At 45.1% G+C, this 18,219-nt stretch overlaps 1 protein-coding gene across 1 annotated transcript in view; it reads right to left on the bottom strand.

Annotated features, from left to right (window-relative positions):
• The window catches only part of LOC102433316 (acyl-coenzyme A synthetase ACSM1, mitochondrial-like), a 42,161-nt gene extending 28,710 nt beyond the window's left edge, over window positions 1–13,451 (bottom strand). The window contains exons 1-3 of the mRNA XM_023744648.1: window positions 13,260–13,451; window positions 5,957–6,167; window positions 2,691–2,898 (exon numbers count right to left, since the gene is read on the bottom strand). Of these exons, the coding sequence (XP_023600416.1) occupies window positions 2,691–2,898; window positions 5,957–6,167; window positions 13,260–13,451 (611 nt within the window). The remainder of the gene's footprint in view (window positions 1–2,690; window positions 2,899–5,956; window positions 6,168–13,259) is intronic.
• Window positions 13,452–18,219: the final 4,768 nt, after the last annotated feature.

Genomic DNA, 18,219 nt, shown 5'->3' on the forward strand with positions numbered 1-18,219 from the left:
ACTGCTCTTGCTGAGAAATGGTACCATCCTGACTCTGGGCAATTTAAGGGATTTTCCAACAGTATTATTTTTTAAAATACGTTTTATTGATTTCTGAGAGGAAGGAAGAGGCAGAGAGAGGTAGAAACATCAATGATGAGAGAGAATCATTGATTGGCAGCCTCCCTTCCCCCCACCCCACCCCCCCACCACCTTGGTTGGAGCCTGCAACCTGGGCATGTGGCCTGACTAGGAATGGAACCTCGACCTCCTGGTTTATAGGTCAACACTCAGCCACTGAGCCATGTGGGCCGGGCAACAGTATTATTTATTTAAGTTTGTTTTTTGAACTCTCTGACTTTATTTGTTTATTCAAATTATAAAAGAAAGTTTATCTAGAAAGCCACAGAGGTAGTAGAAGTGAGCCAGCTGGGCTGCATTGGCTCGGGAAACAAGTTCCGGGCAGAAGAAAGGCCCTTGGAGTTGAGGAGAGAGAAAGGCCAAGGTAGCGCCAGGGGAAGGCGAGGGCGTGCTCACTGGAGGGAGAGCCCAACTCTGGAGCTTAGAGTCCACCAGAAGGTGTGACTTCACTGTGTTTGCCTTTTGGGGTTGAATAACATTTTACTTTAAAAACAGAAGGGTTACTTCAAGAAAACAAACCCAGTGCAACTTATCTATACTAATAATAGAGGAATATGCAAATTGTCCAGGATGCCATCACTTTAACAGTAACAACCAAACAGCAGGCTGCATGGGGCGACAAGGCCAGCAGTGTGGTTAGTGAGGGACAACCAAACAACTGAACAGCAGGCTGCGTGGGGCGATCAGCCTGGCAAGGGGTTTAGTGAGGGATGACCAAATGACTGAACAGCAGGCTATGTGGGACGACCATGTTGGCAGCGGGGTATTTGGGGGGACCAGGCTTCCAGAGGAGGCAGTGAAGGGCAACCAGGCCGGCAGGGGGAGGCAGTTGGGAATGACCAGGCCAAAGGGGATGGGGTCAGTTAGGGGCAACCAGGCTGGCAGAGAGGGGCAGTTGGGGGTGAGCAGGCCAGCAGAGAGGGGCATTTGGGGTGACCAGGCCAGCATGGGGGGCAGTAAGGGGTGACCAGGTCGGCGGGAGGGGGCAGTTAGGGGCAACCAGACTGGTGGGGGGGAGGAGTTAAGGGCAACCAGGCTGGCAGGGTGGTCAGTTGGGGGTGACCAGGCCATCAGGAGGGGCAGTTAGGGGCGACCAGGCCGCGGGAGTTGGGGGTGATCAGGCTGGCAGGCAGAGGTGGTTAGGGCTGATCAGGCTGGCAGAGGGGGCAATTAGGGGCAATCAGGGAGGCAGGCAGGTGAGCAGTTAGGAGCCAGCGGTCCCGGATTATGAGGGATGTCCGACTGCCGGTTTAGGCATCAGGCCTAAACCGTGATGCCTAAACCGGCAGTCGGACATTCCCCTGAGGGGTCCCAGATTTAAGAGGATGCAGGCTGGACTGAGGGGACCACCTCCTCTTCCGTGCACCAGGCCTTTAGTATGTTATAAACCAATGTTACCTCAGAAAAATAAAAGAGACAAAGGAAAGAAACCCAGCAAGGTTTGAGTGGCGGGTGGAAAAGGATGCTCAGTGGAACTAACCTCACAGGTGATCTGATCATAAATTCCTGACTGGGCAGGGCATGGCGCGGAGTCATGTCACTGACACATAACTTCTCTGGTGAAAGGTTTATCTTTGCCTTAAGCAAGCCTGGGGTGTTACCCCTCAAGAGAGCACATAATCTTAACTATCCTGTAATCCCATCCCCACCTGGTTTCTCCCACCTTCCTGTAATCTTTTTTGCGTCCCCTCCTGAATTTCAAATGCATGAAAGAAGCTACCAAACTGTTTTTCTCCGGAGCATTTGAGGTCTTTCTCCCCAGGATACTAATATGTTGTTAGTTTGGCTCAAGTAAAATTTTCTACAGGTCCGGAAGTTTCTCAGGTCGACATTGTAAAAAACGCCTGAAGGCTCACAGAATTAAAGGATTGGAGGTGGAGGGTCTTTCTGACCTCCTGGCATTTCCCTAACTTTCTAAGGGCACCCAGCACCTGGGAGATGTTTGCCCCCAAAACCCTCTGCCAGTCACAGCCTCATTTTTTTCTTGCAGACTCAACTTTCACCTCAAAGATCCATTTTAACATCTCATTCAACTTCTCTATAATAATAAAAGCATAATATGCTAATTAGACTGAACGTCTTTCCAGATGACCTTGCAAATGAAGCTGGGACTGTGAAGGAAGCCGGGTCCGGGGTGCCAGAGGGAAGCCAGTGCCAGCAGCCGGGGAAGAAAGGCCTACTCTTGTACGAATTGCGTGATCGGAACTCTAGTTCATATATATGTATTCATATTTATATGTGAATAATCTTTTAGATTCCCTCCTACAAGAAGCTTGAAACAATAACCCTCAGATGTTACACCTCCTTTAACATCCCAGGGGTGATCAAACTTTAGGGAGAGAAGCATAGAAGTACAATGTCCTGATGTCACAGATGAAGCAACCTTGGCTAAGAGAGGGGCAGGAAGTAGCCCAGGGTCACACAGCAGGTCAGGGACACAGCTGGGAAGAGGTTTCTGGAGCCAGGCCTGGTGAGCTTCCTACCACCAGCTGTCTGTCTACAGCGCTTGGGTGCGGAGGGCCTTCTCCCACCGTTCCTCAGAGAGCACCTCCATCAGACCCGAAACTCACTGAATCAGAGATCGGAAGTCTAGCCACCCCTCACGGCTGTGGTCAGACACCAGGAGCTTGGTTTTCAGAGCGGGACACTCAGAAGCCACAGAGTCCACCTCCGGGGCAAGGGCATCAGTGGTCACGATGCTCTGGGCATTAGACTGCTTTAGTCGGTAGAGAATGTCCTTGGCCTTCAGCTGGGTTGTCCCTGGTATGAAGATAATCCCTGGGGATGAGAAAGAAATTATCTGTTTCATTTCCTCTTTCACAACCATGGGCTTCAGTCCTGGCTTATCAGCATAGAAATCCCCTAACCTCTTGGTATGCAAAGACCCACAGTATCGCCCTGACTGGTTTGGCTCAGTGTAGAGAGCGTCGGCCTGTGGACTGAAGGGTTCCAGGTTCGATTCTGGTCAAAGGCATGTACCTTAGTTTCAGGCACATCCCCACTAGGGGGTGTGCAGGAGGCAGCTGATCGATGTTTCTAACTCTCTACCCGCCTCCCTTCCTCTCTGTAAAAAATCAATAAAATATATTTTTAAAAAAGACCCGCAGTATCACCACCACCGTGCCACACCCCAAACCTACTGAATCAGAACCTGCATTTTTAAAAATTTTTATTTAAAATACATTTTTATTGATTTCAGAGAGGAAGGGAGAGGGAGAGAGATAGAAACATCAGTGATGAGAGAGAATCATTGATCGGCTGCCTCCTGCACACCCCCACACTAGGGATCGAGTCTGCAACCCGGGCAGGTGCCCCAACTGGGAATTGAACCGTGACCTCCTGGTTCATAGGTCAATGGGCAAACACTGAGCCAAGGGGGCAGGGCCAGAAACTGCATTTTAACAGGACCTCCAAGTGATTCCCACGCACATTAAAACTTGAAACGCTTGCCCTAACCTGTCTACTCTAGATGGGTGCAGCCAGTGGACAGGTGGGTCCTACTTTGCAAGAGTTTACATGGGACCTGGGAGCACAGATGCAAGGAGGACAGAGTCTCTGACATCAGGAAGAGCTGCATCCCAGCCCCGGCTTTTCTCCTCCCACCCCCTTCTCTCATCCCTGTGTCATTGGGAATCCCTGCTTTCCTTCATCCCTCACATCCAAATTAACCACATTGTCCCTTGAACTTTCCTACCCTCCCTCCCATCTTCTCTCGCCAACAATTAGTTCCAGTATCTGTGTGCACCCACTGGATTCTAACCTCACCACCCGATGCCTTGCCCTGGAACTTCTGTGTTATTACCTGGGTAAGTTCCCCAGAGCATCGACGTTCCCCCCACATTTCCTGTTGTTAGGACTAGAAGGCAATACAACCATTGACAGTCATTTGTAAGCTTCTGGCCACAGGAGAACCAAGACCAGGAAATGCTTGCTGGACACCAGGAATCAGACCATGTAAGGAACTGGAACTGTCCTGAAGACGCCTGATCGCACACCTGCACTCCATCCCCATTCCAAGCCCACGGCTCAGCCCCAAACCCACTGACAACAAGAGATTCCCACCCGTGACTACACATTGGGATGAAACTGCAGCTCCTGGGTGCACCATCAGCCCCTTGGCTCCGTGCTGTGCAGCTCTTCCCTTTGGATATCCCACTCCCACCCCCTTTTCCTTAAAGAAACTGTTTTCTTTAATCACTTCTGAGATGGCCGTTTAGCCTGCCTGGCCACCACGTTCACCTTCACGTCTCTTCACTAACACCTGTGTCCTCTCTCCAGGAAAACAGCTCGCTCCCCATTGTGGCACTGAAGACGCTGCCCACGCTCCACCTTTCTCTCCACACCTCTATTCTCTATTTCAAAATGGCCGTTCACATAGGCAACTCCTAACTCTAAGCCTTTGCATGTGCTAAGCCCATTCTTGGAATTCTAGTTATGCTTTTCCCAGAGGGCTTAGTTATGCTTTTCCCAGAGGTCATGGGCCATCTCTTAGCTCTACAGGTGACACAGGCTTTTTTATGCTCCCTCTATTGTTGCTATTAACATTTGATTCCACAGGAACTAGATGGATTAATCCACTATTTTATGAGGAAAAAAGAGAGGGAATATATAAGCAAGAGCAAGAACAGACTGTTGTGTAAACATGTGATTTAACTGCAGTGATTAAAAAAAAACCCATGAGTCCCATTCTGATTCTAAATTAGATAGATAGATAGATAGATAGATAGATAGATAGATAGATAAGCAATTAAAAGGGAAAGGGAAATTTCTACAGAAGAATGTTAACTAATAAATGTAGAGGGGGTGATATAAACAGAAAATCCTCATATAAGACCACCATAATAATATTCAACTCAGTGAAGAATCATCAGGGGATACTCAAACCATGGGGTGAAAGACAGTGGGGGAGCAGGATAGTCACTAGTCTCATACGTGTTACACCACAGACTTCTTACTAGTCAGGAAGAGAAAAGGTGCCCTGACAAAGTCGAATACCACCCTTCTATTGAGATTAACAGTATCACTGATGGAAGACAAAACAACTGCAGAGACCCCTCATGTGATGCACCGACAAAGACACAACACTGTCCCCCCAGCACTCCTGCTAAGATGTTTTAAGATGAATATAATCATGAAGCAAGAGTCAGAAATACCAATTTGTGTGCACCTCCTGCAAAGCAACCGGTTTAGACACTTCAAAATGTCATTGCCATGCAGAAAAGGCTAGAGAGCCCTTCAGATTAAAGGAGACTGAGAAGACATGACACCTAAATGCAATGCATGATCCTCAATTGGATTTTGGCCTTAAAGAAAGAAATGGCTGTCAGGGACATGATGAAGGCAATTGGGGACTGTTGGCTATGGGTAGCTATCAGGTAACACATATTGTACCAATGTCAGCCTTCTTGTTTGATAAGCCTGCTCTGGTGATGGTGAAGGAAATGTCTGGGATCCAGGGTTTATGGGTATTTACATGGTATTTATGGGTGTCACAATGTCTGCAACTGACTCTTTACTAACTCAGTGGGGGGCTCCAATATGGAAAAAGGTTCACAGTTGATGAATTTCAAAAAAGTAATAATGTCTGAGGCTGTGCAAGAGAAAGTGAGTGTGTGTGTGTGTGTGTGTGTGTGTGTGTGTGTGTGACATTGCGTTTGAGCGTATGTGAGGGTGAGGGAGAGAGTGAGGGATAAAAGGTATAATATGTGAGGGAGTCTGAGAAAGAATACGACTGTGAAGAAGAAAGAATATAGGGAAGAGGAAGCACCTAGTGTTCCTGGACCAGTTGGCTCCAGGACATCCCTAAGATCTCTATGGGTCTCTCTGAGTCACTGACCTGTTCGGATGCAGCCCATGGCCACCAGCCACCACTCAGGCACTCGAGGCAGAATCAAGGCGAGACGGTCTCCCTGCTGCAGGCCACAGGTCTGCGTGAAGACGTTGGCTGCACGGCAGGTGAAGTCTGTCAGCTCTCTGAAACTCCACTTCACTTCATCTCCTTGGCTGTTCACCCACCACAGGGCTGGGTTGGGGCCTCTCTTGCCTTCCTGGTCAAGATCACACACCATGTGTTACTTCCTGCTTCACAGGAAAACGGCTCTTATTTTCCCAATCCACTGTCACAGTCACATTCCAGTGTGAGCATAGTTCAGGAACCGAGACCCCATTTTATATTATTTATTATTATTATTATTTTTTAATCCTCACTAGAGGATATTTTTCCATTGATTTTTAGAGAGAGTGGAAGAGGGAGGGAAAGACCCATTGACTTTTAGAGAGAGTGGAATAGGGAGGAAAGACAGAGAAAAATATTGATGTGAGAGAAACACATTGATTGGTTGCCTCCTGTATGGGCCCTGGGCAGTGCCCAGGCCGGGGAAGAGCCTGCAATCGAGGCATGTGTCTTTGACCCGACTCGAACCTGGGACCCTTTGGTCCATAGGCAGACACTCTATGCACTGAGCCAAACCAGCTAGGGCCTGAGACCTCATTTTAAATCATTTAAAGAGCCAAGAAAAGTTAGGGTGTGATCCAGCCACCTTCTTCCAGTCTACTGTAGCCACCTCCTCCCAAGTCATATGAAACCATGAATAGCTTCATGTCTCCAACTGAAGACATAAAGCTCCATCCCCACGTGTCTTAGTTCCATGTAGACAGTGCGTTCCTCTCTGTGCCCCAGCATTCTCATCTAGGAAGTGGGGGCAATATTACCTAGAAGGTTGTAAAATCTAAATGAGTTATTTAATGAGCAAAGTATACATAACAGTAGGTGCTCAATAAATATGACTATTATTATAATTGCTACACAATAGAAGAGGCTTATTTAGGCTGTGAATATTTTGTGGAATTACTTTTTAAAATTAAGTGACATCTAAAGGTGAAATTCATAAGAAGCAGACTGGGAAGGTCCAGGCCCCTATTTCTTTAGAGAAACATCAAGTAAACAGACTAAAATGGCTTTGTTGGGGCTCTTAAAACAGTCAAGGATCTGCAGCAACCAACAAATGCCCAAACAGCTAAAGCCACACTCAGAACGGTAGGGCATGTGACGTTTGTGCTCACTTTTTTAAAAAAAATATATTTTATTGATTTTTTACGGAGAGGAAGGGAGAGGGATAGAGAGTTAGGAACATCGATGAGAGAGAAACATCCATCAGCTGCCTCCTGCACGCCCCCCACTGGGGATGTGCTCACTTTTGCACTCCCTTCTCTGATGTGGTGCCCCAGGGTTGGGAGGAGGTGTTGCCAGGTTCCCAGCCCCTTTTTGGGACAGAAGGAAAAGAGTGAAACTTGTTTGCAATATTCAGTGGGGAGTGAGATGTAGCTGGAAAGGAATTTACTTATTTATTTATTCATTTACTTATAAATTCCCTAATAAAAAGTAATGTTGAGTATCTTTTTGTATGCTTGTTTGCTGTCTGTGTGACTCTAAAGTGAGATGTCTGTTCAGAATCTCTTGCCAATTTTCTAAGTGGGTTGTTTTTTTTTTATTGTTGAGTTTGAGTCCTTTGTATATTTTAGAGATAAGTCTTTTTTTCTTTTCTTTATATATCTTTATAATTATTATTATTACTAGAGGCCCGGTGCATGAAAATTCATTCACTGGCGGGGAGTCCCTCAGCCCTTCCTTCCCCCTCTCACAGTCTGGGAGCCCTCAGGAGCAGGAGGAGACCCGGCGATCAGGGGAAGGCAACACCTTATCAAACCTCTGCTGCTGCCACTGCTGGCAGCACAAGCCTAGGCTGGCCCTGGTTACCTGAGCCTCGGGCGGCCCTGAGTGGCTGGGCAGCCACCATCCAAGGCTTGCCTGTGCCTCGAGCTGGCCCTGGGTGGCTGGGGGGCTGAGGGGACTGGGGGACTCCAGAGGCAGGCCTGGCCTTGCCACAATCCTGCCGCCCCGGCGGGCCTGAGGGGACTGGGTGCCACCATCTTGTGGCTGTGGGAGTCGCCATCTTTGAAGGTGTGGCAGTCAATTAGCATATTCCCTCCTTATTGTCTGTGGGCGCTACCATCTTTGTGACTGCATGAGGGTCAATTAGTATATTCCCTCTTTATTAGATAGGATTATTCAAATTTATCTACGAATATGGTTTTTATAAGCAATTGAAGGTAAGTTTTTATTAGATTAAAATAGATTTCTATAACTTTAAGACATTATATGTAATATACACAATTCACAGAATATACATAGAAGAAAATGAGAAGAGAATCAAAACATATCACTACAAAAAAAAATCTACAAAACACAAAAGAAAGTTGTAAAAGAGGAAATGAGGAACAAAAATAAAAGCTATGATATCAAGAAAACAATTAACAAAATGGCAGTACTAATTCCTTCCATATCAGTAATTACTTTAAATGTAAGAGAACTAAATTTCCCAATCAAAGACAAAGATTGGCAGGATCTAACTATATGCTGTCTACAAAATTATAGAATTAATAAAACCATTTTTTTGCAATCAAATGCTAACAATACATCAATTTATATAAGCAAAACCATATTTACATTATAATTCAAATTTAAAAATAATTATTCACTTATGCAATATTAGTTAGATCTTATTATTTCTTAGGCACTGTTCTTAGACCACAAGGATTCAGGCAATTCAGACACTTATGAGCAGAAAAGGTTCTTCTAAACAAAAGGATTTCTTCAAATTTCTCATCACATTTTTACTCCCTGAATGTTAGCACTGAAAATTGTTTAGTGTATATTTTTCCAGCAATCTCCCCACCGCCCCCCACCTATGCACAAACATGATCCTTTGACTCAGATGATTGGAATCAAAGAATGTATCTCATCTGAGATAAGATTAATATATGTGCATATATGTGCTGCTCCAGCAAGGCCAATGGTGAACCTGAGGAGGGGCAGTGAAGGATTGAAGAAAAGACAGACAAGAGAATACAGCTGGGGCTTGGTGGATCTCCGGTGCCTGGATGAGGACACAAAAGACCCAGCCTGCAAGCCAATGCTTTTTTTTATAGTCCGATTAAAACAAGGGTAGATTAACATGTATACAAATGTTCTTGTTTTGGCAACACTTGCTGCAACTCCCACAGCCCATTAGCTACTTAGGAAGGAATTAGGGAGGGCTACAAGGTCAGGCTTAATTATGCTAGGAGAGCTCTGCCCCTTAGGCTGGGACTTGTTTGTGGCCCCGCCACAGGTCAGCCTGAAGCTTGACCCTAGAGCCGCTCCCTACACGTATACATGTGTGTCTTTACAGCTTTAAAAAAATCAGTGCTGTGAAAAAAATTCTTGCCCAACAGGTTAAAGAATATTAACAAGTATTGATGACAAGTTGTGCACTGCTTACATACAGGGAGCCTAGTATAGTACACAAGATTTCTGCAGGATTTTAAAAATGATGGAAAAGCTGGTATATCAAGTAGAAAACAATTGTTGCTCAGAATTCAGTCTGTGTTAGATCCTAACTCCGGCACCTTGAAGTTACTTATTTCTGTGCTAAGGATTAATTTGATAATGTGATGTTGACATGAAGCTGTTTTCAAGAACATAAAATACAACCCTTAAACTGGATTTGAAACTTAAAGTTTTAAGGGGTGAGATTTGAAACCAAGGGATATTGAGAAATAGTTTAAAAAGATAAAACACCGAGTAAGTAACTGAGCAATAGAAAGAAATGAACAGCCCTGACAAGTGCGGTTACAGTGTCTGCCCTTGCTCCGAAGGGTTTCGTGTTCGATTCCTGGTTAAGGGCACGTACCAGGGTTGCAGGTTCCATCCCAGCCGGATACCAACTAATGGATGTGTCTCTCACATGTTTATGTTTGTCTCACTTTCTCCCTCTCCTTTCTCCCTCCCCCTCTCACTCTCTCTAAAAAAAAAAAAAATTAATGGAAAAAATATCCCCTGGTGAGAATTACCAAAAAAAAAAAAAAAAAAAGAAAAAGAAAAAAAGACACAAACAACTAATCCACAAAAACATGCTGAGTAAAAGAAACCAGACACAAAAGGGTGCAAGAGCAGGTCAGTGGTTGCCTGGGGCTCAGGGTGGGGGTGGGAGGGGATTGGCTGAGGAAGGTCAAAAGAAAGCTTTTGGGGTAATAGGAATAGTCTAGAACTCAGTTTCAGGTGTACAACCTAATGATTAGACATTTATATAACTTATGAATATAACATTTTATGTCAATTGTAATTGAAAACAATTTTTAATCATAAAAAAAAAAAATAAAGCCCTGACAAGTTTGGCTCAGTTGTTAGAACGTAAGCCTGTGAGCTGAAGGGTCTAGAGTTAGATTTCCAGCAAAGGGCATGTACCTCAGCTGTAGGTTCATTCCCAGACCCTGTCAGGGCAACCAATGGATGTGTCTCTCTCACATCAATGTTTCTCTCTCTCTCCTCTTCCTCTCACTCCCTTCCCCTCTCTCTAAAAAATCAATGGGAAAAAATATCCTTGGGTGAGGATAAATAAAGATATCCAAGTCACAATAAAACAAACAAAACCTTCACACATGTGAGTTTATTGCAGGTAGAAAAGGTTTGTCTCATATTCTTTTTTTTATTATATTTTATTGATTTTTTACAGAGAGGAAGGGAGAGAGATAGAGAGTTAGAAACATCGATGAGAGAGAAACATTGATCAGCTGCCTCCTGCACGCCCTCCACTGGGGATGTGCCCGCAACCAAGGTACATGCCATTGACCGGAATCGAACCTGGGACCCTTCAGTCCGCAGGCCGACGCTCTATCCACTGAGCCAAACCGGTTTCGGCGTGTCTCAGATTCTTTAAAATTTTTATTTATTGATTCATTTTAAAGAGAGAGGAAGTGAGAGAGAAACATTTGTTGTTCCATTTATTTATGCATTCATTGGTTGATTCTTGTGAGGGCCCTGACCAGAAATCAAACCCACAACCTTGGCGGGTTGGGATGATGGTCTAAGTGAGCTACCAAGCCAGAGTGACAAAGCACTTTCTTTTGTTTTATAATGAATTCTTTGCCAACACACACACACACACACACACACACACACACACACACACAGTCAGGAGAGGCCACATAAAAATGTTGGATTTCTAACTCAAGACTGTTAAGTTTTAAGGGAGGTTCAGGGAGCAGAGTGGACCCCAGTGGCGTGGCCTCTGCAGAGTCTTTAATAGGAGCAGCACCAAGATCTGTAGATTGTAAGGCAGGTTTCAAATTAATTTACTCCACAAATGTTTGTTGAGAAACTTCTAGGTGTCAGACACCACACATTGCTAGATAGACACTGATCATGGTTAAGGCAATTTGAAAAGTAGAAACAGATCAGAAGTGTTGTGAGAATGAAAATTAATGGAATGAGGGTGCTGGGGGGGACAGTGGGAGATACGGAGGAATTGACAGTGACTGATAACAATGATATAAAACCCAACAAGAACAGGTATTTCATGGGGAATCCTATTTACTTGGTGGTTATCTCCATGGGTGGATGCATGAACTAATGAGTAAGAACTTTATGAAGATAAATGCGAAAATGAAGTGCTAGGCTCAATTCCTTCTCTCTACCTCCTCCCTCTCCCGCCCATCTCATGATCCAAAAGGTTTTCATCAGATTTTTGGTTTGGACAGTAATGGAAGTAAATTCATAGTCTGAAGGAAAAGATTAGGCGTCATCAGAACATGAGACCACATTTAAAAAAATGTATTTTAGAACTAGACAACCTGGACCCAAATTCTGCTCCTCCACTTAGGCATGTAATTTCTGTAGGTAATGTAAAACCCGGATCCTCAGTTTTCTCATCTGGGAAATCCTATCTAATAAAGAGGGAATATGCTCATTGACCATCATGCTGTCGCAAAGATGAAGGCACCCACAGCCAATAAGGAGGGAATATACTAATTGACTGCCATGCCCTCAAAGATGGAGGTGCCCACAGCCACAAGATGGCGGTGCCCAGTCCCCTCAGTCCCCCAGCTGCCTAGGGTTGGCCCAAGGTGCAGGCAAGCCTTGGATGGCAGCTGCCCAGCTGCCCAGGGCAGCCCTAGGCTCAGGTAACCAGGGCTGGCCGAGGCTTGCACTGCCAGCAGTGGCAGCAGCAGAGGTGTGATGGGGCGTTGCCTTCCCCTGATCACTGGGTCGCTTCCCACCCCTGTGGGCTCCCGGACTGTGAGAGGGGGCAGTCTGGGCTGAGGGACCCCTCCCCCCACCCCCAGTGCGTGAATTTTCATGCACCAGCCTCTAGTGTGGATAATAAAAGTGCTCTTCATAACCAAGGCTCTATTTTCCTGGGATTTCTTATGGAAACTCAGAGAAAGGAAAAAGAAAGAGGGAGAAGAAGCCCCAGGAAAGGCATATAAGCCTTGAACACTAACACGTGAATGCATATGTTAAATTCACCGGAAACTTAAAAATTCTATCAACTCTCTGACTGCATTGCAAGTGAATTCTCTTTGTACAAAGATAATGTTGGGTACCTCTTCATACTGTGATCATCATCAGCTGGGACTTAGTAGCTGGGACACCGCCCGTTGTCCACGCCAACCCCTGGGGTAGACATCACGGCTCCCCTTTTGGTTTCAAGCACTTGGTTTCTTCTGAAGAGACCTGTGAACTCTAGAGGCTGCAGGGAATGGTTTCTCTGGACAGACCCCAATGCCACACCCAAGTAGTCGCTGGTGGCGAGGCCTGCAGTGGCCTTCCTCTCCCCACAGGGGGACGGCTGACTGAACTCCAGGTGTCAGGTGCGCAGGGGCACCAGCAGGGGGCCTGTCCCCTCCCTCTGAGTGCAGCCTGAAGTTGAGCCCCAGTTTGATGAGCTGAATCCCAGTTAGGCTCACAGTCCCATTAGTGGAAGGCCAGAATTCACATTACCATCAAGTTGCTGACCTTGTAGTTAGAACTTTGCATTTGGTCACAATTATCTGACTGTGTACCAGATACTTTTACCTGCTTGTTTCTTAAGTGAGATTGTCCCCATTTCACAGATAAAACCACTGAGGCTCAGAGAAGTGTGGAAGTGGCCAGGGTGAGAATTGAGAATTGAACCCCAAAACATAAGCTTTTCCCATGACACTGGTAAGGTTAGGTCGGCCTGTATCGGCTGCATCGGGTCTGTGCCCTTCAGACTCTGAGGAGCAAGATAAGCCAGAGAGATCAACCTATCCTCCCCCCATCACAGGCGCCTCCTCACCTTCTCCATTTGAGTCCAGTAGTCCAGGACATCACTTGCAAAGTTAAATTTCTCAGGTCTATCATGGTCTTTCCATCTCGGGGCGCCAGTTGCTGATACAGACTGGAAGCGCAAGGTCCGAGGGGCCAGGTGGAAGGCGTGGCAGGACTTGTGGGTGCCCCAAAGAACCCGGAGCTTCATCAGCCACTGCATGGCGGAGCAGTCCTCAGGAAGCAGGCACCGACTTCTCAGTCACCACCTGCTTCGGGAACAGATGGCTAATAGGTCAGTCCTGGAGCAGGACTTTCCTCCACAAGACCAGGCACATTCTGGTTCATGGCTGCAGTTCTGTTTCAGCTGACCAGTATTTGGAGGCACAACTTAGTGACTGAGGATTTAGGGTTTCTCTTCCCAGCTCAGGAACCACAGGCAGAGCATGATGGGGAGGGATTACAGCTACTAGATGAGATTGGTACACCTTCCTGAGGGTCTTCTCCTTCTCTCTCACCCCCTGGGAGTTAAGCTCAGGTTGGCAGCCATGGGACCAGCCCCTTTGTGGGTAACTCACCATTTGAAAGTCCTGCTCTCCATGCTAGCCTTGCTCTAAGACCTCTCTTCCTGCCGAGCCCAACTGTGCTGTTCTCATGGAACCTGTTATATTTTTAGATGATTCCAGGCCCTGTTCAAAGTTCATTGGTCCAGGGTTGAGCAATCATCCCTTACCAATTTTTAATCCAGACTGAGCTACCCACAATCCCTTTCTCAAATGTGTGTGTGTGTGCTTGTTACCGAAGGGTGTAAAGGCACTCGCTCTGACACTCTAACCACTGAGCAAACCAGCCAGGGCTGGAGGAAGAATCTTTAAAGAGGTAATTAAGTTAAAATGAGGTCAATAGGTGGACCCTAATCCGATATAACAGACATCCTTATAAGAAGAGATTGGGACACAGACACATAGAGGGAGAATGTGGTGTGACCATGAAGACGCCCAGAGCTAAGCCCAAGAAGAGACCCCCCTGTTGACACCTTGATCTCAGACTTCTTGCCTCCTGAACTGTGAGAAATAAATTCCGGAGGTTTAAGCCCCCGAGGCTGTCTTACTTTGTTATAGCAGCCCTAGCTATCCAATACACTTCTCTTAATCAAATAACAAAGAAGTGACTTTGGTGTTGTCCTATCCTGTAAATGTGTTTGAAATTCTGATTTAATCTTGATCATGTGAGGGGGCCAAGCGCCTCAAACACCCAGCTGGGAGGACTGTGGGAGCTCAGAGCATGCCCTTGGGAGCCAATCGGCACAGGTTCAAACCCAGTCGCTGCACTCCTCACCTACACAGCTTTGGGCAATTTTCTTAACCTCCCTCTAAACAGTGGCTCTCAACCTTGGCTGCACATTAGAATCACCTGGAATCTTTTTTAAATCCTGATTTCTGGGCCTCATCCTCCGGAAATTCTGTTTCTTTGTTATGGGTTGGGGCCACAACATTAGTAACAAAGAAACAGAATTTCCGGAGTGGAGGCCGAAAAGATTTTAAAAAGATTCCTAGGTGATTCTAATGTGCAGCCAAGGTTGAGAACCACTGCTCTAAAATATGGAAATATTAGCAACACCGGGAGTAGTGAATGAATGACTTCCTGTGTGAAGCATGTGAGCACAGACTCAGCACAGGTGAATAGTCCAGGCGTGGGGGTTTCTGCTAACAAACACTCTGTCTGAGGAAACTCAATGAACAATCAGGCTTCAAAAAAGATGGCTGCTTGAGCTTTGGGATTAGCGTCTAATGAGAAGGAACAGGGATACTTTGCTGAGCAGACACTGCAGTGTCCAGCTTCTGCATTAATAGGTTAAGAAGGCTAAACATGGGGATATCTATACTTACATGTCCATCTCTATCTTCATGTATATCTGTCTTTATAACTGCCAATGTCTATATCTATAATTATGCCAATATCTGCTGTCACTATCAGTAGCTTTATCATATCTATACCTATAACTACATCGATAGCTGTATTTATATCTATATCCATGTTGATATTGATATGTCTCACTATGAAGTACTATAGTGGTATTTATAACTACATTTGTATCTGTGAGTGGGTCCGTGACTAGACTATGCCGGATGTTTGAGGCTAATTTGCTATATGTATGTGCAGAGGCAATGAGACAGTAGTTTTACTGTACGCACTGCGCAGGTGCACCATTATCTTATGTAACGAATGTCACTATTTAGCAAGAAACCTCTTTTGTCTGAGTTGGTATAAGAATGTGTTGCTGACCAGCCAGTGTGCGGCTGCTTTGTGGGACTACATTGAAGAACTGCTTTGTCTGATACGTCCTGTGTTAGCAGTGGATACTTTGTCTGCAATAAAGGCTCTCCTATATGCCTGCGGCTACTCATGTCTTCTTCTGATTCCCGCGTCCACGGATGTCCAGCCCTTATCAGAGGGGCTGTGACCAGACACTGTGTCTATAGCTATGTACTGCATTTTTCCGTGTATAAGATGCTATTTTTTTCTAAAATCATTAGACTGAAAATGGAGGGGCATCTTATACTCGGATGTTAGCCCAGGAATGAGCTGCACGGGTTCGTAGCTGCCTATACTTTGTCAAACAGGCTTCCTCCAACCACGGGCCTTATTGTGACTGACATCAGCTGATGCCATAATTGGAGGTAGAGGTAGAGAGTGTGCTGATGCAACAGTGACCAGAGAATTCTAAGCCCATAAAGATGTCAAAGAATAAAAAGATACATACCGGTAAGCGATTGTCTTACTCTGCAAAATTCAAACATTCAGTATGATCAGCCAGTGGAGAAAACAGGAAGAACAACTCCTTTAGATGCCAAGAAAGGAAAGGCCTTAAGAGGAAAATCAGCAAAATGGGCAAACTTGGAGCAGAGGCTTAAGACTTGGATTATGGAGCAGCGCCAGAGTGGCGTATGTGTGTCAACCAAGCTTATTAAATGCCAGGCAAGAATGTTTGCAAGCGAAATGAACATTGTTGATTTTACAGGAAAGGCAAAATGGTGCTTCAGTTTCATGAGGAGAGAAGGGTTGGCCATGAGAACAGAAACAAAGTTAGCTCAGAAAATGCCACCAGTTTATGAGGATGATCTCACATATATGGACAGTGACTCAGAAGACAGCAGTGGTACAATAGAAGTTGGATAAATTGTTATGTCTGGAACTAATAGTGAAGAAGGGAGCAGTGATGTAACAGAGGCTGAATAAAGTGATATGCTGCATAATACCATACTACTGGTATGTAAACATTACCTGCAGTCATTACTAAATAAAAATGTGTTCTGTTTTATGTTAAAATATTGATTTCTTAATTGTGGGTTGGAAAAGTGGGGGGCGTCTTGTACAGAAAAATACGGTATATATATATATATATATTCCTCACAATGCCTGATACATTAGAACTCAACAAAATGTTGGATTTTCCCTTTTTGCCATAATTTGCAAAAATAAAAGATGACAACTGGGGGAGAAGATACAGTGTGCCTACAAACTGTCTGAATTACAGATAAATATATTTTTCACTCATTAAATATTACTGTGCCACACATGGTTTTAGAACATCAGAGATTATTTGGGCTGCAAGAGTTCATACCCTCTTGGGCTTTATAATCTAAGGCAGTGATTTTCAACCTGTGTACCACAAGAATTTTGAAAACATGCAATACCTGACCTCTTTTCCCTTAGAGTGTCAATTTTAAAAAAGGACAACAGCCAACAGAACAATAGCCAGCTAGTGTGGATGAATAAAAATTATACCAATTTTTGGTCTGATTGGAAAAAAATATAGTATACTTTTTGGTGTGCCCCCGAGTTGTAGTAATTAGTTGATGTGTGCTATGGGATAAAAATGATGAAAAATCACTGGTCTAAGGTCATCCTACAAAATAGTTTTAAAGAACAATCATTTGAACCTGGCTGGCATTGCTCAGTGGTTGAGCGTCGACCTATGAACCAGGAGGTTGAGGTTTGATTCCCGGTCAGGGCACATGTCCAGGTTGCGGGCTGAATCCTCAATGTGGGGCATGCAGGAGCAGCCAATCAATGACTTTCTCTCATCATTAATGTTTCTATCTCTCTTTCTCTCTCCCTTCCTCTCTGAAATCAATTATATATATATATATATATATATATGAATAACTGTTTGAAATGCTTTAAGGTGGATTTCAATTTAGCACTGGGTTTTGAGAGGTGGCTCGGCCCAGGCCCACAGTGCCTTGAGTTCCAGCAACAGAGCTCTGATTTTATGAGACTTTAGTCTGAAAAAAATATTTATTTTCTCAGAAAACAGACTTAGTGTGTCCCAGGGGATCTTAGAATTGCACAGCCAGGTTTGGTTCCACTGCCTACCAGCTGAGTGATTTTGGCCACTATGTGTGTCTCTGAACTTGAGGGCACAGTAACAATACCTACCACCCAGCTGCCCACAGGATTAGTAAGATAATCTACAAAAACCTCTTTGCCAGTACTGTGTCTAATAAGGGTAAGGGCTCAATAAATGTTGAGGTGCTCTATAGCACCCAGCAAATTCTAAAGCCAACCCCGTGTTAGGCATGAAAATATTTTAGAAAATGAGAGCCACGCCCTTTATATAATGTGAACCCACTACTGCATAGTGCAGTCTTATTCCAGGTATTCACCTTCTGGGTCTTTGTTACTCCCCTCTGCACCCTCCACCCCATGCACAGCTGTCTAACATTACATTTGATCACCCTGCTATGTACCAGCCACTGTGCTAGTTAACAGCCTGTGCATATCCCCCATGGATCCCCTACTGGATATCACCCACCTTCATTTTTGCTGTAAGGGAATGAAAGTATCAGAGAGGTTGCTGGCTGGGTACACCTAATCTTCCTATGTGTTTTTTTTATGTGACAGAGAGAGGAGAGAAGAGTTGGTGTCCCATTACGTCAGTCTCTTATTGATGGTTCCTGGGAGGGGCCAGACTGGGGCATAAAAAC

The sequence above is a fragment of the Myotis lucifugus genome, unplaced genomic scaffold (genome assembly GCF_000147115.1).
Source record: "Myotis lucifugus unplaced genomic scaffold, Myoluc2.0 scaffold_480, whole genome shotgun sequence".
Classification (NCBI taxonomy): Eukaryota; Metazoa; Chordata; class Mammalia; order Chiroptera; family Vespertilionidae; genus Myotis; species Myotis lucifugus.